This window comes from Falco naumanni, chromosome 2 (genome assembly GCF_017639655.2).
Source record: "Falco naumanni isolate bFalNau1 chromosome 2, bFalNau1.pat, whole genome shotgun sequence".
In the NCBI taxonomy this organism is placed as follows: Eukaryota; Metazoa; Chordata; class Aves; order Falconiformes; family Falconidae; genus Falco; species Falco naumanni.
The window spans coordinates 21,347,954-21,363,477 of record NC_054055.1 but is presented as its reverse complement, the minus strand read 5'-3'; the positions used below and the strand labels follow the sequence as shown (position 1 = coordinate 21,363,477).

The window sequence follows — 15,524 nt, the reverse complement described above, 5'->3', positions numbered from 1 at the left end:
GATGACACCATCACAGCAACCCAGACACACTCACACCTCATCCTACGGTGGCTGAGCGCAGCCGTGCCGCGGCGCTGGCATGTGGCAGCAGACCCCGAGGGAGTGCTGCCCCGGGCAAGGCTCGCAGCAGGCGTGGGGTGCCAGCGGGCACCTACAACTGCAACTGGCCCGGATTTGTCCCTCAAGGCACTGCTCCAAGCATGGCTTGGCCAAAAGTAGTATCCTGGGAACCCCTGCCCAAAATCCAGCTCCAGAAAATAGAATTCTTGACAATGCCTCAGTAGGACAGAAGTTCTCTTTGAAGCCCGTGTCCACAGGCACCCGTGTATATGTCACCCTGGACAGAAAAGTGACGTGAACAGCTCATTCATGTAGCTATGCACCTGTTAAGCTGCAGGATTTCCACTCTACAGCAGTTTTTTTAAAAGTACAAATAAAAATACAGGTGGGAAGAACAAGCAAACGACCGAGCTCACACAGCACACCATACCGCAGTTATCAGCAGCTCTCTCAGTGAATAGCAGCCAGGCCAGGAGATGGATAAGGAATGCTACAAAAAATGATTTTACATGTTCTTTATTTCAGTGAAATGAGCAAGCAGAAGTAGAGGTTTCACATTCCTTTTGGCTAAGCAAGTTTGTGCGTCTTTAGGCTGGTTAAGGCAGACGGTTACATTGCACACTGCAGTTTCATACCCTCGAGAACCCAACCCCGACGCCAAACAAGCCGGCACGGCAGGCAGGGGGCCACGGCATTCACAGTAGCTACCGGAGGAGACAGCCATGTCAAACAGTTCCTAAGGATCTTGCATTTTACATTTTACAGCTGCATCACTTCAGAACAAAATAATTACACTGCCACAGACCTGTCACAAACATTAGCACAGGCAACAGATATGAGAGAGTAAAAAAGATTCACAACATCCTGAATTGACTGAAAGCTGATCACAGCGGTGCGCTGCGGGTGTTACTGATGTCTGCAGAGACGCACGCTGGAATCACCTCCCAGAGCTTCTGGTTGTCTTTTACTGCTGGTAAGACTTCACAAGGAGCCACATAAGCAGTACAGTAATCAGGACAATCATGAAATTGAGGAAGAGTTCTTGCGTGGATCGCTGCATTTTTCAGGAGTAATCAGGGGAGAGCAGAGGTCAGCAGGTAGAGCGAAGGGAAAACTGCAGGGATTTGCCTGGGAGCGTCCTTGAGCTCAACCTTCAGGGTACAGGCTCTTTCAAGGAAAAAGAAAAATATGTGAAGAACAAAGGCATGAAGGTGGCAGGTTCAGCAGAACTATTTATATTGGTGTAAATAAATGTTGTTTCAGTGGCTAGAAGCTAGTGAGCACTGGGACGCTAAAAAGTAAAAGCTATCTCTGGCAGCTTATCACCTTCTTTGATTTCCAGCATTTGACAAGCAGCATTTCCAGTGTCACCCCAAAATACACTGCGCTGGGGTGAGCAGTCTGTGGAAATCAGTGTTGCTTTGTACAAGCACTTTCAAATACACAAGGCACAAGCCCCATTTATTACTTTCAGCAGATATAGATTGTAAATATACTACTGTTTAGATTTCCTTAAATTCCTATATTTGTTTGCATATTCTCATTTTTTAAAAGAAACTAGGTGCAAGCTACTATTTTACAAATACTAATAGACCTGAATTGTTTATGTTACCACTAAAAGTACAAGGAGAATTTGTTAGACATTTTGTTTTCTGAAGAATTTAATAAATCTTGTGAGTTAATGAACTCATGTAAGAGATGAAGTAGTACTTTCTCAAGAACCTTCTCACTTCCCTGCACTTTCAAGCTGCATAGATCTCTTACTTCAGAAATCCCGCTCAAGTTGTATTCTGAAACTTTTCTGTTGGTTGTTTTTATTTACTTTATCACAGCAAGTTTTGAATTTTGTATGGTTTTGGAGTTCACATAGAGAAATGAGAATTCTTTAGCATGAATATCATGCACTAATCCCATGCATGCCATGTAAATAAAATAAAAACCTTGAAACAAATAAGATATAAACTCTAAACAAAGAATTACAGCCACACAACCAAAATCCCAGCAGAAAAGCCAGACTAGGCTGTAACATCTATGGTGCAAACAAGAGAAGTCCTGGGACCATACCAGCATGAAAGCAGAGAGTTTAAACAGAAACTGCTTTAGTTTGCAGATTAAACATTAAAAGCACAGTGCATGCAGTTAACAAATTCCTACATTCCCAAGTTGTTTTGCCAGCCTCCTATGTCCTTGGACAAGAGAAAATCTGACCTAATAAATAACCCAAGTTTTTCTACCTTGAGCAGGTAAATGGACCCCAGTGGTTCTGCCTCCAGACTTCGAGTCACTGCAGTTATTTCCCTCCAAACTTCTGCCTGTCTCCCACTGGGTCTGGATGCCTCGTCCCTGTGTGGGAACTAAAGTAGGCTGAGGGAGGAGAGCAACAAGTGCATTGGCAACCCGGGTGCTGACATCACCCCCAAAATATTTTAAAAGGGCTAAGCTGGGCTGCAGGATTTGGTTGAGGCTGTTTATGCAGTGGGCTCTGTGGGCTGATTTGCCTCTTTTAGTTCTTCTGACGTGGTGCTGTGCTAAGAGCAGAGCTGTGTGCATCCCTTGGGAGTCAATGGGATCAGACAGAGAATTTGTTTTGGCCCGTTGGTGTCTTCCACGAAGCAGGGAAAAGAAAAGGAAAGAAAGAGCCACTTGCAGAAGTCTGTGTGCAGAATTCAGCATCTCTCAAGATCATTTTCAGGGTATGGACGCTGTCTGCGTATTTACCTTCTTAAGTACAGTGCAGCTGTTGCTGCCCTATATACCTATGGTTCCCACAGTTCCTCAAGTCCATATGCATTTAAAAGAAAGTGAATAGGAGCAAAATATTCTTTACATTTGATTACAGTCCTCTGAAATCCAGGATCATTTGCTGGATAGAAAAGTTTGGGACTAGGAGGTCTGAAAAGCACCATCCACTGCTTTAAAGTCACTGACTCACCTCCATGCTCTTCCCTCATCTCTTTCCTCATTGATTTCCAATGTTGATGTTAATGCTCCAGCTGCCTGAGCACACCGAGAAGCATTTCTGCCACCCTGCAGCACTTCTTCCCAGAAAGGGCACTGCTGCTCTGTGACCTAGATAGCTGTAATCCCCCCATCACCTTATCTTTGCCCAAGGCACTGCTAGAACTCGCTATATACATGAACAAAAACAGATGGCTATTTGTTTCCTTTAAATCGACAGAAAGAGCCTCAGCAGAGCGGGCTGGACTGGACCCGGAGCAGAGCCTGCCAGCCCTGCGCTGCCATGGGTTTCCTCCCACTGGGAGCCTTTGCTCAGATGAATGATACGAGTATTTCCACTGAAGTCAGAGGGGTGACTTCTGCAACACGGTGCTGCCAGATGGGCATGAGGATCCTGATCAGGTTTAAGTGTGTAAGGCTATCCACCACGCTGGCCTTATTCTCACTGCCAAACACCGCGTGGCATGTAGCATGCAGATTATTTACTGATTCTGATGCCTTTTTGTATATTTGTATTTGGGCACTCTGGGAGGTACTGTAGCTCAAAGTATGCAGGCTTGCTGTAATAGTCCCCCTTCACCAGCTCCCAGGTTTCTCCCTTTGCACCGGTGTGAGCACGTCACAGTGCGATTCCCCCGGTGTGGGAGGCCAGCTGGCTGGCAACTGACCTGATGAAAAACACAACAAAACAAATAGCTGTAGGTAACCAAGGGGAGGGGAGGGGAGGGTTGCTTGGGTTTTGCTGGGTGACCTCCCTGAATAGTCTTTGCAGGCAATCACTGGAGGTAGGAGGGTGACCTACAGAACCACAAAAGTCTTCCCTTTTGTTGGCTTGACTGCTTTGCCACTGCCCTCCTAGACACTCAGGCAGCACATTCAGAAAAACCAACATGCTGTGTGGGAGTCTAGTGCTAAAATGCATAGATGAAAGGCTTAACCCATACCTCATCCAGGAGTTAGATGCCTAAATATATTTGTGGGGTCCCATAGCAATGCATGTTCTGCTGGGCTGTGCCCCCAAAGCCCATCCTCTCAAGAAAAACTTGGCCAAACCTGTCCCACACTTACAGGGCATATGGGAAATCCAGATTCAAAATGTTCCCCCCAGCATGAGGGAAGCAGAGTGAATGTCTGCCATGAACCTGCCCTAGGCTATCCCCTTCCCTGGCATATTCTGAAGCAGAAATCTCTTTGATTGAGTGGCTAATCCACTTCACCTTGCATCACACAAATATCCACCAGGAAAAGGGTGAAGCATTTGAGTGCATTGATTCTCATTGTTAAATATTGCATATCTGCACCCAAATATTCCCCTTGGGCTATGCATCTTGGCGATCTTGGGGTTTATTTTACCCTTTGCCAACAGAAAACACAAAAAGTCTCTTTCTCTAACTGGTATTCCTCGGCTCTGGTCCCCAGGCCTGTATCTGCACTTTCTGCTTTGTCCCAGCTCACCTCCTTCTGCTTTGTCCCAGCTCACCTCCTTCTTCTTGGACTTCATCCATGACAGCTAGAAAGCTTCCCTTCTTCAAAACAGGGAAACAGTGCTATAAATGTCATTTAATAATGCACACTATAAATGCCCTAACTCCTCCTACAGGCACAGATGCTTCCATCATTTTTTGTGCTGAGGATCTTATAAGAGACCATGGAAGAACACACAGGATCATGAAAATTCATTAATGGATCAGAACAAAGGTTCATGTAATGAACATACTGACTGGTAGGGAAATCTGGGGAAAGCATATAGAAATACAATGAATGTAACATGATCTTTGCCTGGATATCCTCAAAGTTCTGGGATTCAGCCTATTGGGATTGCTGGACTGGGACTTCAAACAGGGTTGGGTTAATGGCTCTTGCTCCTATTGTCAGGGCATCCCTTCAACACAAGGGTCTGCTCCTGCAGCTGTGATGGCTCGTTCTGTGAATAGTTCTAGACCAGGCAACTTGTTCATAGTTGAGCTTCTCTACACAGCACCCTACATACTTCCAGCATTACAAAAATGGAATAGCAAATTCAAATATTCCATATAGCAGAGAAAGTAACTTTCCTCAATCTATCAGCAATATGAAGGCAGCTCAGTTGCTAAAACTGAGGCCAGCTAGCTAAGAAAAAGGTTTTGATTGACAGAGCTAGTCCCCAGTAACTTTAGAAGAGCCAAATTGTGTTACATTTACTTTTGATGTCATCTGACAGAATGTTCCTATATATTTTTACATACACACATAAACACTCGTGAGGAAAAAAAGGACTTAGCACTGAACAGGGGGTCCAATAAACACCCCTGCGCTGAGGAATGTGCCTGGATGTTAACTGCAAATCCAACCAGTCTCCGGACATCTGATTTCAATACATTGTAGATTAGTTTGCAGTTGCCAGAGGCTGAAATTTGTGCCCCACCCCCAAAAAATCCATACTCCTACTGTTTATGAACGAATTGCCCAAAGACCTTAAAGGCCAGATCTTTAAAAGGATGAATTATTTAACCAAGTGATTTAGTACTGATTGGGAAAGCAGAAAGAAGAGAAAGAGAATGAACTAAATGGTTTTACTTTAAATGCTAACCCAGAGGTTTAAATACTGTGCCAAATATTTTTCTCATTGGCACTTTTATTTTTTCTTCTTTTTCTGATGGATCTGGATGTTCTCAGCTTTCACGTGGCCCGTGCTAAAGCTCCCTCTTCATGCCTTGCATGCTCAAACTTAAGGCTCTAGTCTATATTTAAAGTTGCTGTGACTGTCTCAAGTTCTTCCCAGCCTACTAATCAAGTAGCACATAATCTTTTAAAACCTTTCTTACATAATTAGAGCAGATTGTGTTCATTTCTGCACTCATCATTACCTTTCTTATTAAGTGCAGTATGCATTTTTTTTAATCTGCTAATAATTGTTTAATTTCATAATTGGCACCTACTCTCTAGTGCAATCACAAGTATCTTCTTAGAAAACCCCCTCGAAGCACTGATGTGTTATCTATATGGACCCAAGTTTGCAGCAATGTACTGTACTTGTAATCACAGTATGTATTTCACAGATAACTATAACGTTTTTCTATGGGAACTGAAGATAAACAATGCTTAAGACTCCTCATCAGATCTCAAATATGATGAGTTACAGGACTACTAAACAGGCACCATCACTCCATGAAAAGCTGAAGTTGTACAAAGGAGCCTGATTATTGCCACATCTTGGTTTTAGGATTCTGTAGCAGGATCCCACCTGCCAGGAAGGCATGAGACCCACGGCTCTCGGCACGATGGCTGCATGGCTATGTGAGCCTCCCGCAGAACCAGTCAGCACAGGCTCCCTGAAGAGGGTTAGTGAAGGAAAACCAGGCACTTACTACATGCAAGTCATCTGCCTATTGTAGATGTCTGCTGTAGGGCCAGCCTCCCTAAACTCCACAGATCACACTGCCTACATCCAAAGGGAGTTTTAGGGGGCCTACCTGAGTTCTGAAGAACAGGATTCACACCAGCCATGGGGTGAGTAGGCAGTTTCTTGAGTTAGCTGCTAGAAGATACTGTGGGTCAAAGCAAGTCTTAAACACTGTCATCATTTGAGAGCCAGGTACGTTTCTTGGGGCTGCAGAGAGACACCACAGTCCGCTTGGTGGGTTTAGCTTTCCCTCTGAGCTAAGCTTTTTAGCATTTTATTTTGAAAGCTAAACAGGTTGGCACTGCTGAGGTCCTTCCTCAATGCAAGGAATAGGACTCTTCATCTCCAAAACCAGCAGTGCGTGGTGTTCCTGCCCAGAGATGCCATGTATTATTCCTATGTAGACTTGCCTGTGCAGCAGATCAGGAGAGTCTGACAGACAGTTCTATGACATTTACATTAGAATCAGTATGCTCTTTGGGACTTTCTGAAGTGTAAAACAAAACTGAAGGTCCCAAAATGGGCAGGGACATCAGATCAGCAGAAGCAAAGGAGAAATCGTTAGATACTCAGAGCACCCAATCACAAAAGTAGTTATTAACTGCATTTGCATTCATCTCACCATCTACAGCAAACTAGATGCTTTGAACAAATCCTCAGATGCCACTGGCATAATTACTTCAAACCCCAGCAAACCATACCTCCATTTCCCAAGCAGGACTGCTGGGACAGACACACATGGGATGTGAAGATCTGGATTGAGTGCTGTTCTCCCTCAAGGCGGCTGGGAAAACGACTGCACAGCAGCAGAGGTACAAGGTAGAGAGTAAACTGCCTGCCACTGCTGGTCTTCCAGGTCTTAGGGAGCTTAGTGAGAAAAAAATGTAAGCACCTATGGATAGTGTCTCCAGGATGAGACTATGCCACAGCAAGGATCTTGAGGACTTATATTCTGGGTGTGGAAGGCAGAAGCAGAACATCTTGCCCCATATTGTTGGTGTTTGCTGCTCATCAATCTTGCCCTAGCAATCACTGGTAATATTGGTGAATAAGATTTCCAAATTTTAACGATCACAGAACTCTCTCCTAAAATCTTTCATTCATGTTAAGGTTTGTTTCACACTGACTTGTTAGCAAGCCTGATCCTCAAAAGGAACACAATAGGGAATGGGTGGCAGGCAGGGAATCATCAGTATTTTCCAGTGTTTGATGGGTGGGATTAATCTCTTCAAATATCAATATCACACTACAGTCAGTGGGGAGAAAGAGTCTTCCAACTAGCAATTTTCTCGTCATAAAATAGACATTTACAGTTCTCTGGAAGATATTTACCTTTTTATCTCCACAGTTGTGCAACATGAATATGACCAGAAAAGTCCAGCATTCCAAGGAAATATGTTTCAGAGAAGCTTACAGTAACCAAAGTATGGGCCACAAGTCACATGAACATTTACGATTGTTGCCAGGTCATAGTCCCTTGTTCTCTGTCATAGTTCATTTATTTTTAGACTTCTTCTTATAATATTTTTATCAGGCTTACTTTAGTGTTTTCGGGTTTAGCTTTATTAATTTTAGACTTCATAATAAGCCTCAAACAGAAGATACTCCTCTTATTTCTATACAGAATTTCCAACTGGGCTAAAGCTGCAGTACTATGAGCTAAACTACAAATCCATGTGGTAATGCATTTAGACTAATGAAAGATCACATGCAGCCCTGAACACAACAGAGAAAGAAGACAACTTGAAATTACTTCTAAGGCACCACAAATGAGAGGTAAGACAAGAAGGATAAAGAGAGGGGAGACCTCAATTTTAGTCTTTTGTAGCTGGCTGTCTCCAAACTACTTTAAATGTCAGGTCAAGAGTGAAGAAAACATCAATTCACCTGCAACAGCAGTGACCCAGGCACCCCAGGAACAATCAAGAGAGTAAATATAATTTAGGAGATTAAACATCAGAGGTGAAACAATGCAAAAATGCTGTAGAAAGTTAGCCAAAATGGATATATTTTACATCTTAGCTTGTATGTGCTCCCACATGTTCTGCATGGAGCTGAATTCTGGGACACTGCCTTCATCGTTCACTGGATTTTAAGGAAAAGCATTCAAAGGGAACTTCTCCCCTGATTAGACCTTGCAGTTAATGAGTTTTCCTGGAAGATAACTAAAAGCCAGCAGGGGATTCATGGCCATGCACTGGGATATGCTCTCACCGCACTCACTTGTCTGGTCAGTACTGGTGGAGAGGCTTTTGAGCTTAACCATCTGTAAAGCTAATTTCAGCAATCAGAGTCAAGGTCACAGCGATGCAGATTACTGTGGCCACACTCTTCCACACTGTTAGAGCTTAAAACATGCTGCTGTATGGAGCTGCAGTATGGGCAGACAGAGCAGACAGATGCATGGTAAATCCCTGCAACTATGGACCCCTGCATTGCCAAGAGCTTCAGGAGCAGAGCAGTCACCACCTTGGCCACATCCATAAAAGTTCCTTAGTGCGATGGATGCCATTTCTGCGGTTTATGCTTGAAGCAGCAGACTTCTGCCCACAGGTACAAGGTGTTAAGGGAACAGAGGAAAAATCTACTCAGCATTTGTTCAAATTAAAAACAATCTGCAAACTAGTAAAGAAATACATGAGAGAGATTGATGGTAGAAACTGCAGCAGGAGAACACATTCAAATCAGAAATGCAATCAATTTTGTTTTGGACTCAGTTCTGAGTCATGGAGGAAATTTCTACAGGTGGTAGAGGAAAGACTTTGATGCATCTGCATCAGAGGCATAGGCAGAGAAGTGCAGTTTTGTATACTCAGGCTTTAATGTCCAATGCTCTTGCATCAAGGCTGTTTGATCCCCTTGTAGCTATCAATGTTCTGGAAGTCTGCAGCAAAAGGTCCAGCCATCCTGAAACAGGAATGGACACAAAGCAACAAGGGTGGCTGTGAACTTACAGCCTGGTAACTGGTTGTATAAGCAAAGACAGGGTGCTTATCTCTGCAAAAAAGGGGCGAGTTACTGTAAAGTTATTTCTGAGTAGGAGTTTCACCATGAGCTGCCGCTGATGCCACGCAGGTTCTCCCCTTACTCTGCCCCAGAGTGAGGTGTCTGTGTGCTCACAGCCTGGCTTAGTTCTCCTACATGAAAAGAAGTGAGTCTTTATTAAACTATGTCCTGGCACCATGTAGAAACACAATTTTTATCTCTGTGAACAACCATATCAGCACTACTGCTATGTGAGAAACTTTCAGCTCTAAATCATACCGGTGTTGTGCGAGTTCTTAAATCTCTGGAGTCATTTATAAGGCAGCCTGTAAATACTCCCTGCAAGGAAGGTTTGCCTTAGTTACTAGGTAGCCACCAGCTGTTGTGCCAACACACCCTGGTACTTCAGCTGACCACATTTGTGTGGTTTTACAGTGCTATGGGCTCATTAACCTGTTTCTGGAAGCTCACAGCCCAGCTCTGCTGCAACATGCAAGCTGCATGGCGGTGCAGTGCGTGGTCCCTCCTTCTCTGTGGGAGAAGACCCTCCATGTTTACCACAGAACAACAAACAGACATGCCATGGAGCAAGTGCTGCATTTCAAGAAAGCAGCACTCAGACTCAGGAGAAAAATCTCCTCAGACAGATAATATCCTGCCCAAATGCTCATGACAAAGCTGTGGCAGCCACAGAGAAATGTTAAACATTTCTGGTTGGCTGTAAAGACCCAGAGAGGGGTATGCCCCCATGGGGTGTTGGGGGCTGCCCTGATGGGTAGGGACTATTGAAGAGAGTGCTGCAGTGGAGCAGCCTGTGCACACACTATCTGTGTACTAGGAACGGGGCAGGGGGGAGGGTGTACTCCCTCGGGGGCCTGAGAAACAGATCTTTTGACAGCCCCACCTGAGTCCAACCAAGGGAAAACTCTGAAATTCTGGCTAAACCTTGGCCAAACTGGGCCCTCAGATACTATTGGGAAGCCAAATAAGCAACAAAAATTCTGTGTGATGCTCTACCTGTTAGTATGAGCTTTCATTCCCTCCCATTCTCACCACTTTACAAATGCCAACAGCAAACTGTGAGAAAATGATGCAGCTTGATTCAATTTAAAAACAAACAAACAAACAAACCAAAACCAACAAAAAAAAACAAAACCACAAAACACCATGGTGGGACATCACCCCCTCAGCTAAAAGATCATCAGGAAGTAACTACCAGCAGTGGGCAGTTTACATAGTCCAGCATCTGCCTTGAGAAGACAAGAGAGCCCATCCCTGGCAACATGGAAAGGAATTGGTGTCCTTCCCTAGGGACACCCAGAGCAGCATTTGAACAGAACCAGCAAGCTGAAGCCATAGCCTGGAACCTGCCTAGGGGGGCGGGGGAATAAAACCAGATAGAAATCACCTGCCCTGCTTCTGGAATTATGAAGCTCAGAGGCAGAAAGGAAGCAGCATACTTCCAGCCAGGAACCACCAAAAGGAAGCATGGGAGCCCGCAAACAGAATGCGTGGAGGAGAGCTCTGGGTCCAGCCCATGACTGGTAGGAAACCACACTAAGCTGGGTATCTGTATCAGAACCAGGAATATAGTTTAATTTAAACAAAAAAAGACACTTAGCTCTATAAATGCTTCATAGCATGAGCCCTGGTGTGAGTTTTGTTTAGCAGTCATCAGTTAGATACTTTTTTTTTATAGTTTGTGTTTCTGGATACTGTAGACAAGAACCCTCAGTTACTCAGACGATGCCTGGGATAGGGGGAAGCTGACAGGGTTGGAAGTCCTCATGCTTTTGCAAGATTTAGGTGTGCTTTAAAAATGTAAGGGGGTGTAATGAACAGATAAACTGCTACTAAACAGTATCTAAAATTTGTCTCTGATGGCCCACCACACCCACAAAGATCCTCTGTAGAGAGATGCCGACACTCACATTTCTGTTTTATTGAGCCAAATACAAGGCTAGTATTAATTAGCCTGACACCAATGAGAAAAGCCACAATCCTCATGTTAAAACATTTTTTTTCCGTGAACCAAAACCAAGTGAGAGACACCCCTCAGCACAAGCAGCATTGTTTTTGTGGGTTTGAGGCCATTGGAGGAGCTCTGGCATGATTAATGCTGCATTTGTAGCATTTGTTTTTCAAATTGCCCACATCCAGCATTCCAATGAGCAGCTGAGTTGGGTTTGCACAACAGTACCAAGTAACTGCAGCAACCCAAATAAGTCATTGATTCCTGAGAAATAGCAATAGCAATTGCAATAGCAAACGTTATCTTAATTTAAGTAGCCATGTTCTAATCTGTTTTCCTTCCTACCCGGGTTAGCACAGTACTAGTCAGCCCATGAAAGATCTCATCCGTCTCTCATTGAATTCAAGAGGAATCTTGCTATTGGTTTTAGCCAGGGCTGGACTGAGCCCTAAGCACATGGTGACATTGCCTTGTGTTCTTTAGGACAGACAGAGCTAATAAGGGCTGCAGTGACAGGATGGGAAGGGGAGGCAGGAGCAGATCCCCTCTCAGCACTGATTCACTCTTCATCTTTGAGGTGTTTATATGCAGCCAAAGAGAGTCAAGAGGTCTCTAATGACTTTCTAATCACATCAGGCATTGACCCTGGGTGAGTGGAATGAAATCGGAAATGAACCAGGGCTCAAGACAATGCAGACCAGAGTTTTGTATCTAACTAATGAAAAGAAATCGTTAATATTTCTCAATACACTATACTATTATGGAACAATTGAGAAGTCAGACATAGATACTCTCAACAATCCAGCAACCCTCTCCATCTCCACGACCCAGAGGTTTGCTCCAGGCTACCAAATGCAGCTGAGCTTTAGGGACTGTCAGGTTCTAACCTAGAAAAAAAAAAAAGTCTGAACAGCCAAATTGTGGAACAGCCCAAACCAGCACCCTCGGTCTGGGTTTCCCCAGTTTCCTGTTGCTTGGTCAAAATCCACATCCGTTATAATTAGCCATTTGGAGGTTGCTCTCCCAATCTGTTTTGCTAGACATATGTTTGTCTGGGCTCTTTGCAAGACAAGTGTTAAGAGCAAACAACAACTTTCAACAGGACCACTGTCCAGTAACATATTGGGAGCGAAGTCTTTTGACATTAGATAGCTACAACGCTAAGTAAGCTTCCTCATTTTTTTGTGATAAACATTCCTTGCCCTTGTCTTGGTAATCACACTTTGTGCGTCACTGATGAACAGTTAAATCCACTTTTTGCTTTCTACAAAAACAATTAACACATCTCAGCATGAGCAGATGGAGGCTTCGTTACCTGAGGGTATACAACTGCAGACAGCAGCAAGTGAGCAGTGCATAGACGCCTACATTTGTGCCTACAGACTTGAGTGTGATATGGCTAAGGGAAAAGAAAAGGACATGAACTCCCTGCTCAGTTATCATACCTTTCCATGGGAGGATCATACCTTCCACTAACACTTTATTATTCATTCCCTGCTCTGAAACAGGAAACTGTGTTTTACCCTCCCAAGGCTTGGTTAGGCAACCACTAACACCAAACCTGGGCACTACCAAACCAGCCGTCAGCATGACCCTCTCTGGATCAGGCCATGAACATAACCCTGCAGCTGTGAACAGCTGACCTGCCAGTACGCAGCTAGTGTTTATGGCAGCTGGAGCCACGCACCCCACCTTCCCTCCACCCTTGGGTGCACTGCTTGGTGCTAGCCACCTTGCATGGTACAAATGCTTGCACAGGTGGTTATGAGGTGCTCCGCTTGAAAGTGCTGTGTTGAAAGCATTGGCTGAATGCACCTCTGGCATCTGCCCCTCTGAAGTCTCTTCCAGTTCTTCTTGACTGGAAGAGGTGTTATCTGCCATCTGCCAGACCTTTGTGGATCACAGGAGGTGCTTTCCAGGTAGGAGGTCTGGCTAAACTAGTGGCAAGTGTGAATTCCCTGTTGTACTCTTCTCTGCAAGAGAGGGTCAGGGACACAGATCAGTACGCTGTTTGGCTTGGTTTCATGATATTAACAAAATCAGTACTTTGCCCGTAGGACCTAGCTACCATCTGACACCTAATAGACCACTCAGGCTGGATGACATGACATTGACCTGTGTCAACCCTGACTAACAAAAGTATCTCTTAATCCAGCAGGAACAGCCAGGGAACCATGCTCTGATCCTCTGCAGAGCTGCTGTGGGCTCGCTACGCTCTTGGAGAGAAGTGGCAATGTGTGCCAGGTCAGACAACAAACCCATTATCCCATGAAACATTACAGGGATGTTGCTTCATTATCTTGAGCTAAAGTTCAGTTTTTCCACCCCAGCACACTGCCCAGGGTTGGTGGTGTTGATGATTACCTGGGCAATAAGGGCATGCGAACCTTGCTAGCTCATGTTGTTTTCTGTGTGCAGCCCTCCTTGTAATAAGAAATGGTTGGTTCTGTGCCAATTATTTTCTGAGGTTTGCCAGCATATGGCTTGGGTATGACCAGTCTGAGAGAAGGGGAGGTGCTGGGGAAATGTCAGCCAAGGAGCAATGGACAACTCTGTGTGTGTGTGTGTGTGTACAAGTGGGGGCAGGATGCAAGGGATACTCTGAGCCAAGGAGCTTGCTTGCTTCTCTCCCCGCCGGAGGCATGACTCTGCATGCCCTTGCCTGCCTACTCTCTCTCAAGGCATTTGACTTGGAAGAAAAAGAAAGTCTTGCACTGGCAGTGCCCTAAGAAAGCAAGTGCATTAAACTTGGTTGCAAGGAAAAGTGGCCAAGGAGAGGCCTATTAGCCCTATTCAGATTCAGGGGAAACGGTGACAGAGAAGTCACAATGTCTTAGAAAACACCGTTGGGCTCAAAGTAGTTGTGAAGAGGTTAGTAGGACTCAGGGACCACATGCAGTGAGAACAGGGGTGAACATACCTGGAGACAGATGCAGGGGTCAGAGCTTTCTGCATCCAGCCACAAATATTTTTGAACAAGATTGACCACACCATCAGTTTTCACTTGGTCAGCAGTGGTACCGAAACTGGGATTTACCATTCTGTCTGGTCAGGGCTAGTGCTTCTGGTTGTACTGCACTAGCCAAGCGAAGCAGAGCCAGTTTGGAAACACCAGGGAAATACACACAATTTTGGGCAGAAAACTGCAAATAAAAACATAATTGTATAAATTGTTGGGTTTTACCAACTAATCACAAAATCCCTTCTTCAGCAGAAATTCAGACTATTACAGATTTAAAAATGCAGTAGGCGAGAGCACAAAAAGCCCACCCCAGTTTCAGCCTGCAGAGACTATTTCTAAAATCAGGGTTATTGGGGCTGCTTTCCTTCCCTCAAAACACTCCTCTGTTCTTCAGCCCATAAACACTCAGCCCAGATCCAGGTTATCTTAGTTGTTCAGGCTATGAATTTCATAAATGCCTTTGGCACTTTAGTAACACATGCCTGTAAAATAACTGTAATCTCAGTAGGAAATATTGCTGATCCCACCTACAAACCTAACCTTGGATTTGGGCTGCACTATCAGTACTGCATGTCTTGCTCAAAACACATCACAGAAGCCATGCAGGAGGTGATGAGTTTTCTGACTGGCCTTCTGAGTGAACAACAGAGATGAAAATTGCAGCCATCTGTCTGCAGCATCTCCACGGCCTGAGTGTCTCCACAGAGTGCCTGGTACTCATCAAGTCCTGTCCCCATGGAGGAAGGAAATTTTCCTTCGAAATCAAGAAGTCTTCTTCCAAGACTTGGTGCCCACCAGCTCTGCATTTCTGTCAGATTCACTGCTCTATATTTTTTATTCCCTTTCTGTTGTGTTTGATTCAGAAATTTCAGATTCCCATCCTTGGTTATTGGGTTGCACACAACACAGCAAGCAAGGAAAGAGACATGTTGTATTATTCAACCTCAGTCCCACCAGGCTTACCATAAAAACAAAAGTTATCTCCTGTAGGAGGCAAACTATTTGACTGTGTCATGATACAAGCATTTTGGACTGATGTGACAGCCCAGCTGTTGCCCTGATTTCTTTGACAGGAGGTCCTAATCCCATAGCATAGGTTGGCAACATCAGCTTGGTTTTAGCAGCATTTTTAGAACAAAGCATGGCTTGCCACACCTGACCTTTCTCTTCCCACACCTGACCTTTATTTTCCCACATGGCTAAGT

The 15,524-nt window shown here is 44.6% G+C and overlaps 1 protein-coding gene across 1 annotated transcript; it reads right to left on the bottom strand.

The window, feature by feature from the left end:
- Positions 1 to 544: 544 nt before the first annotated feature.
- Positions 545 to 2,444, bottom strand: SLN (sarcolipin). Its single transcript, XM_040584056.1, has 2 exons — positions 2,295 to 2,444; positions 545 to 1,227 (listed from the first exon to the last, which is right to left on the bottom strand). Exon 2 carries the CDS (start codon positions 1,118 to 1,120, stop codon positions 1,025 to 1,027), a length of 96 nt encoding a protein of 31 aa, XP_040439990.1. The 5' UTR covers positions 1,121 to 1,227; positions 2,295 to 2,444; the 3' UTR covers positions 545 to 1,024.
- Between the last annotated feature and the right edge of the window lie 13,080 nt (positions 2,445 to 15,524).

What these genes read in the sequence shown, in the direction of transcription:
- SLN (XM_040584056.1), bottom strand. Translation starts at nt 1,120, where the DNA reads ATGCAGCGATCCACGCAAGAACTCTTCCTCAATTTCATGATTGTCCTG.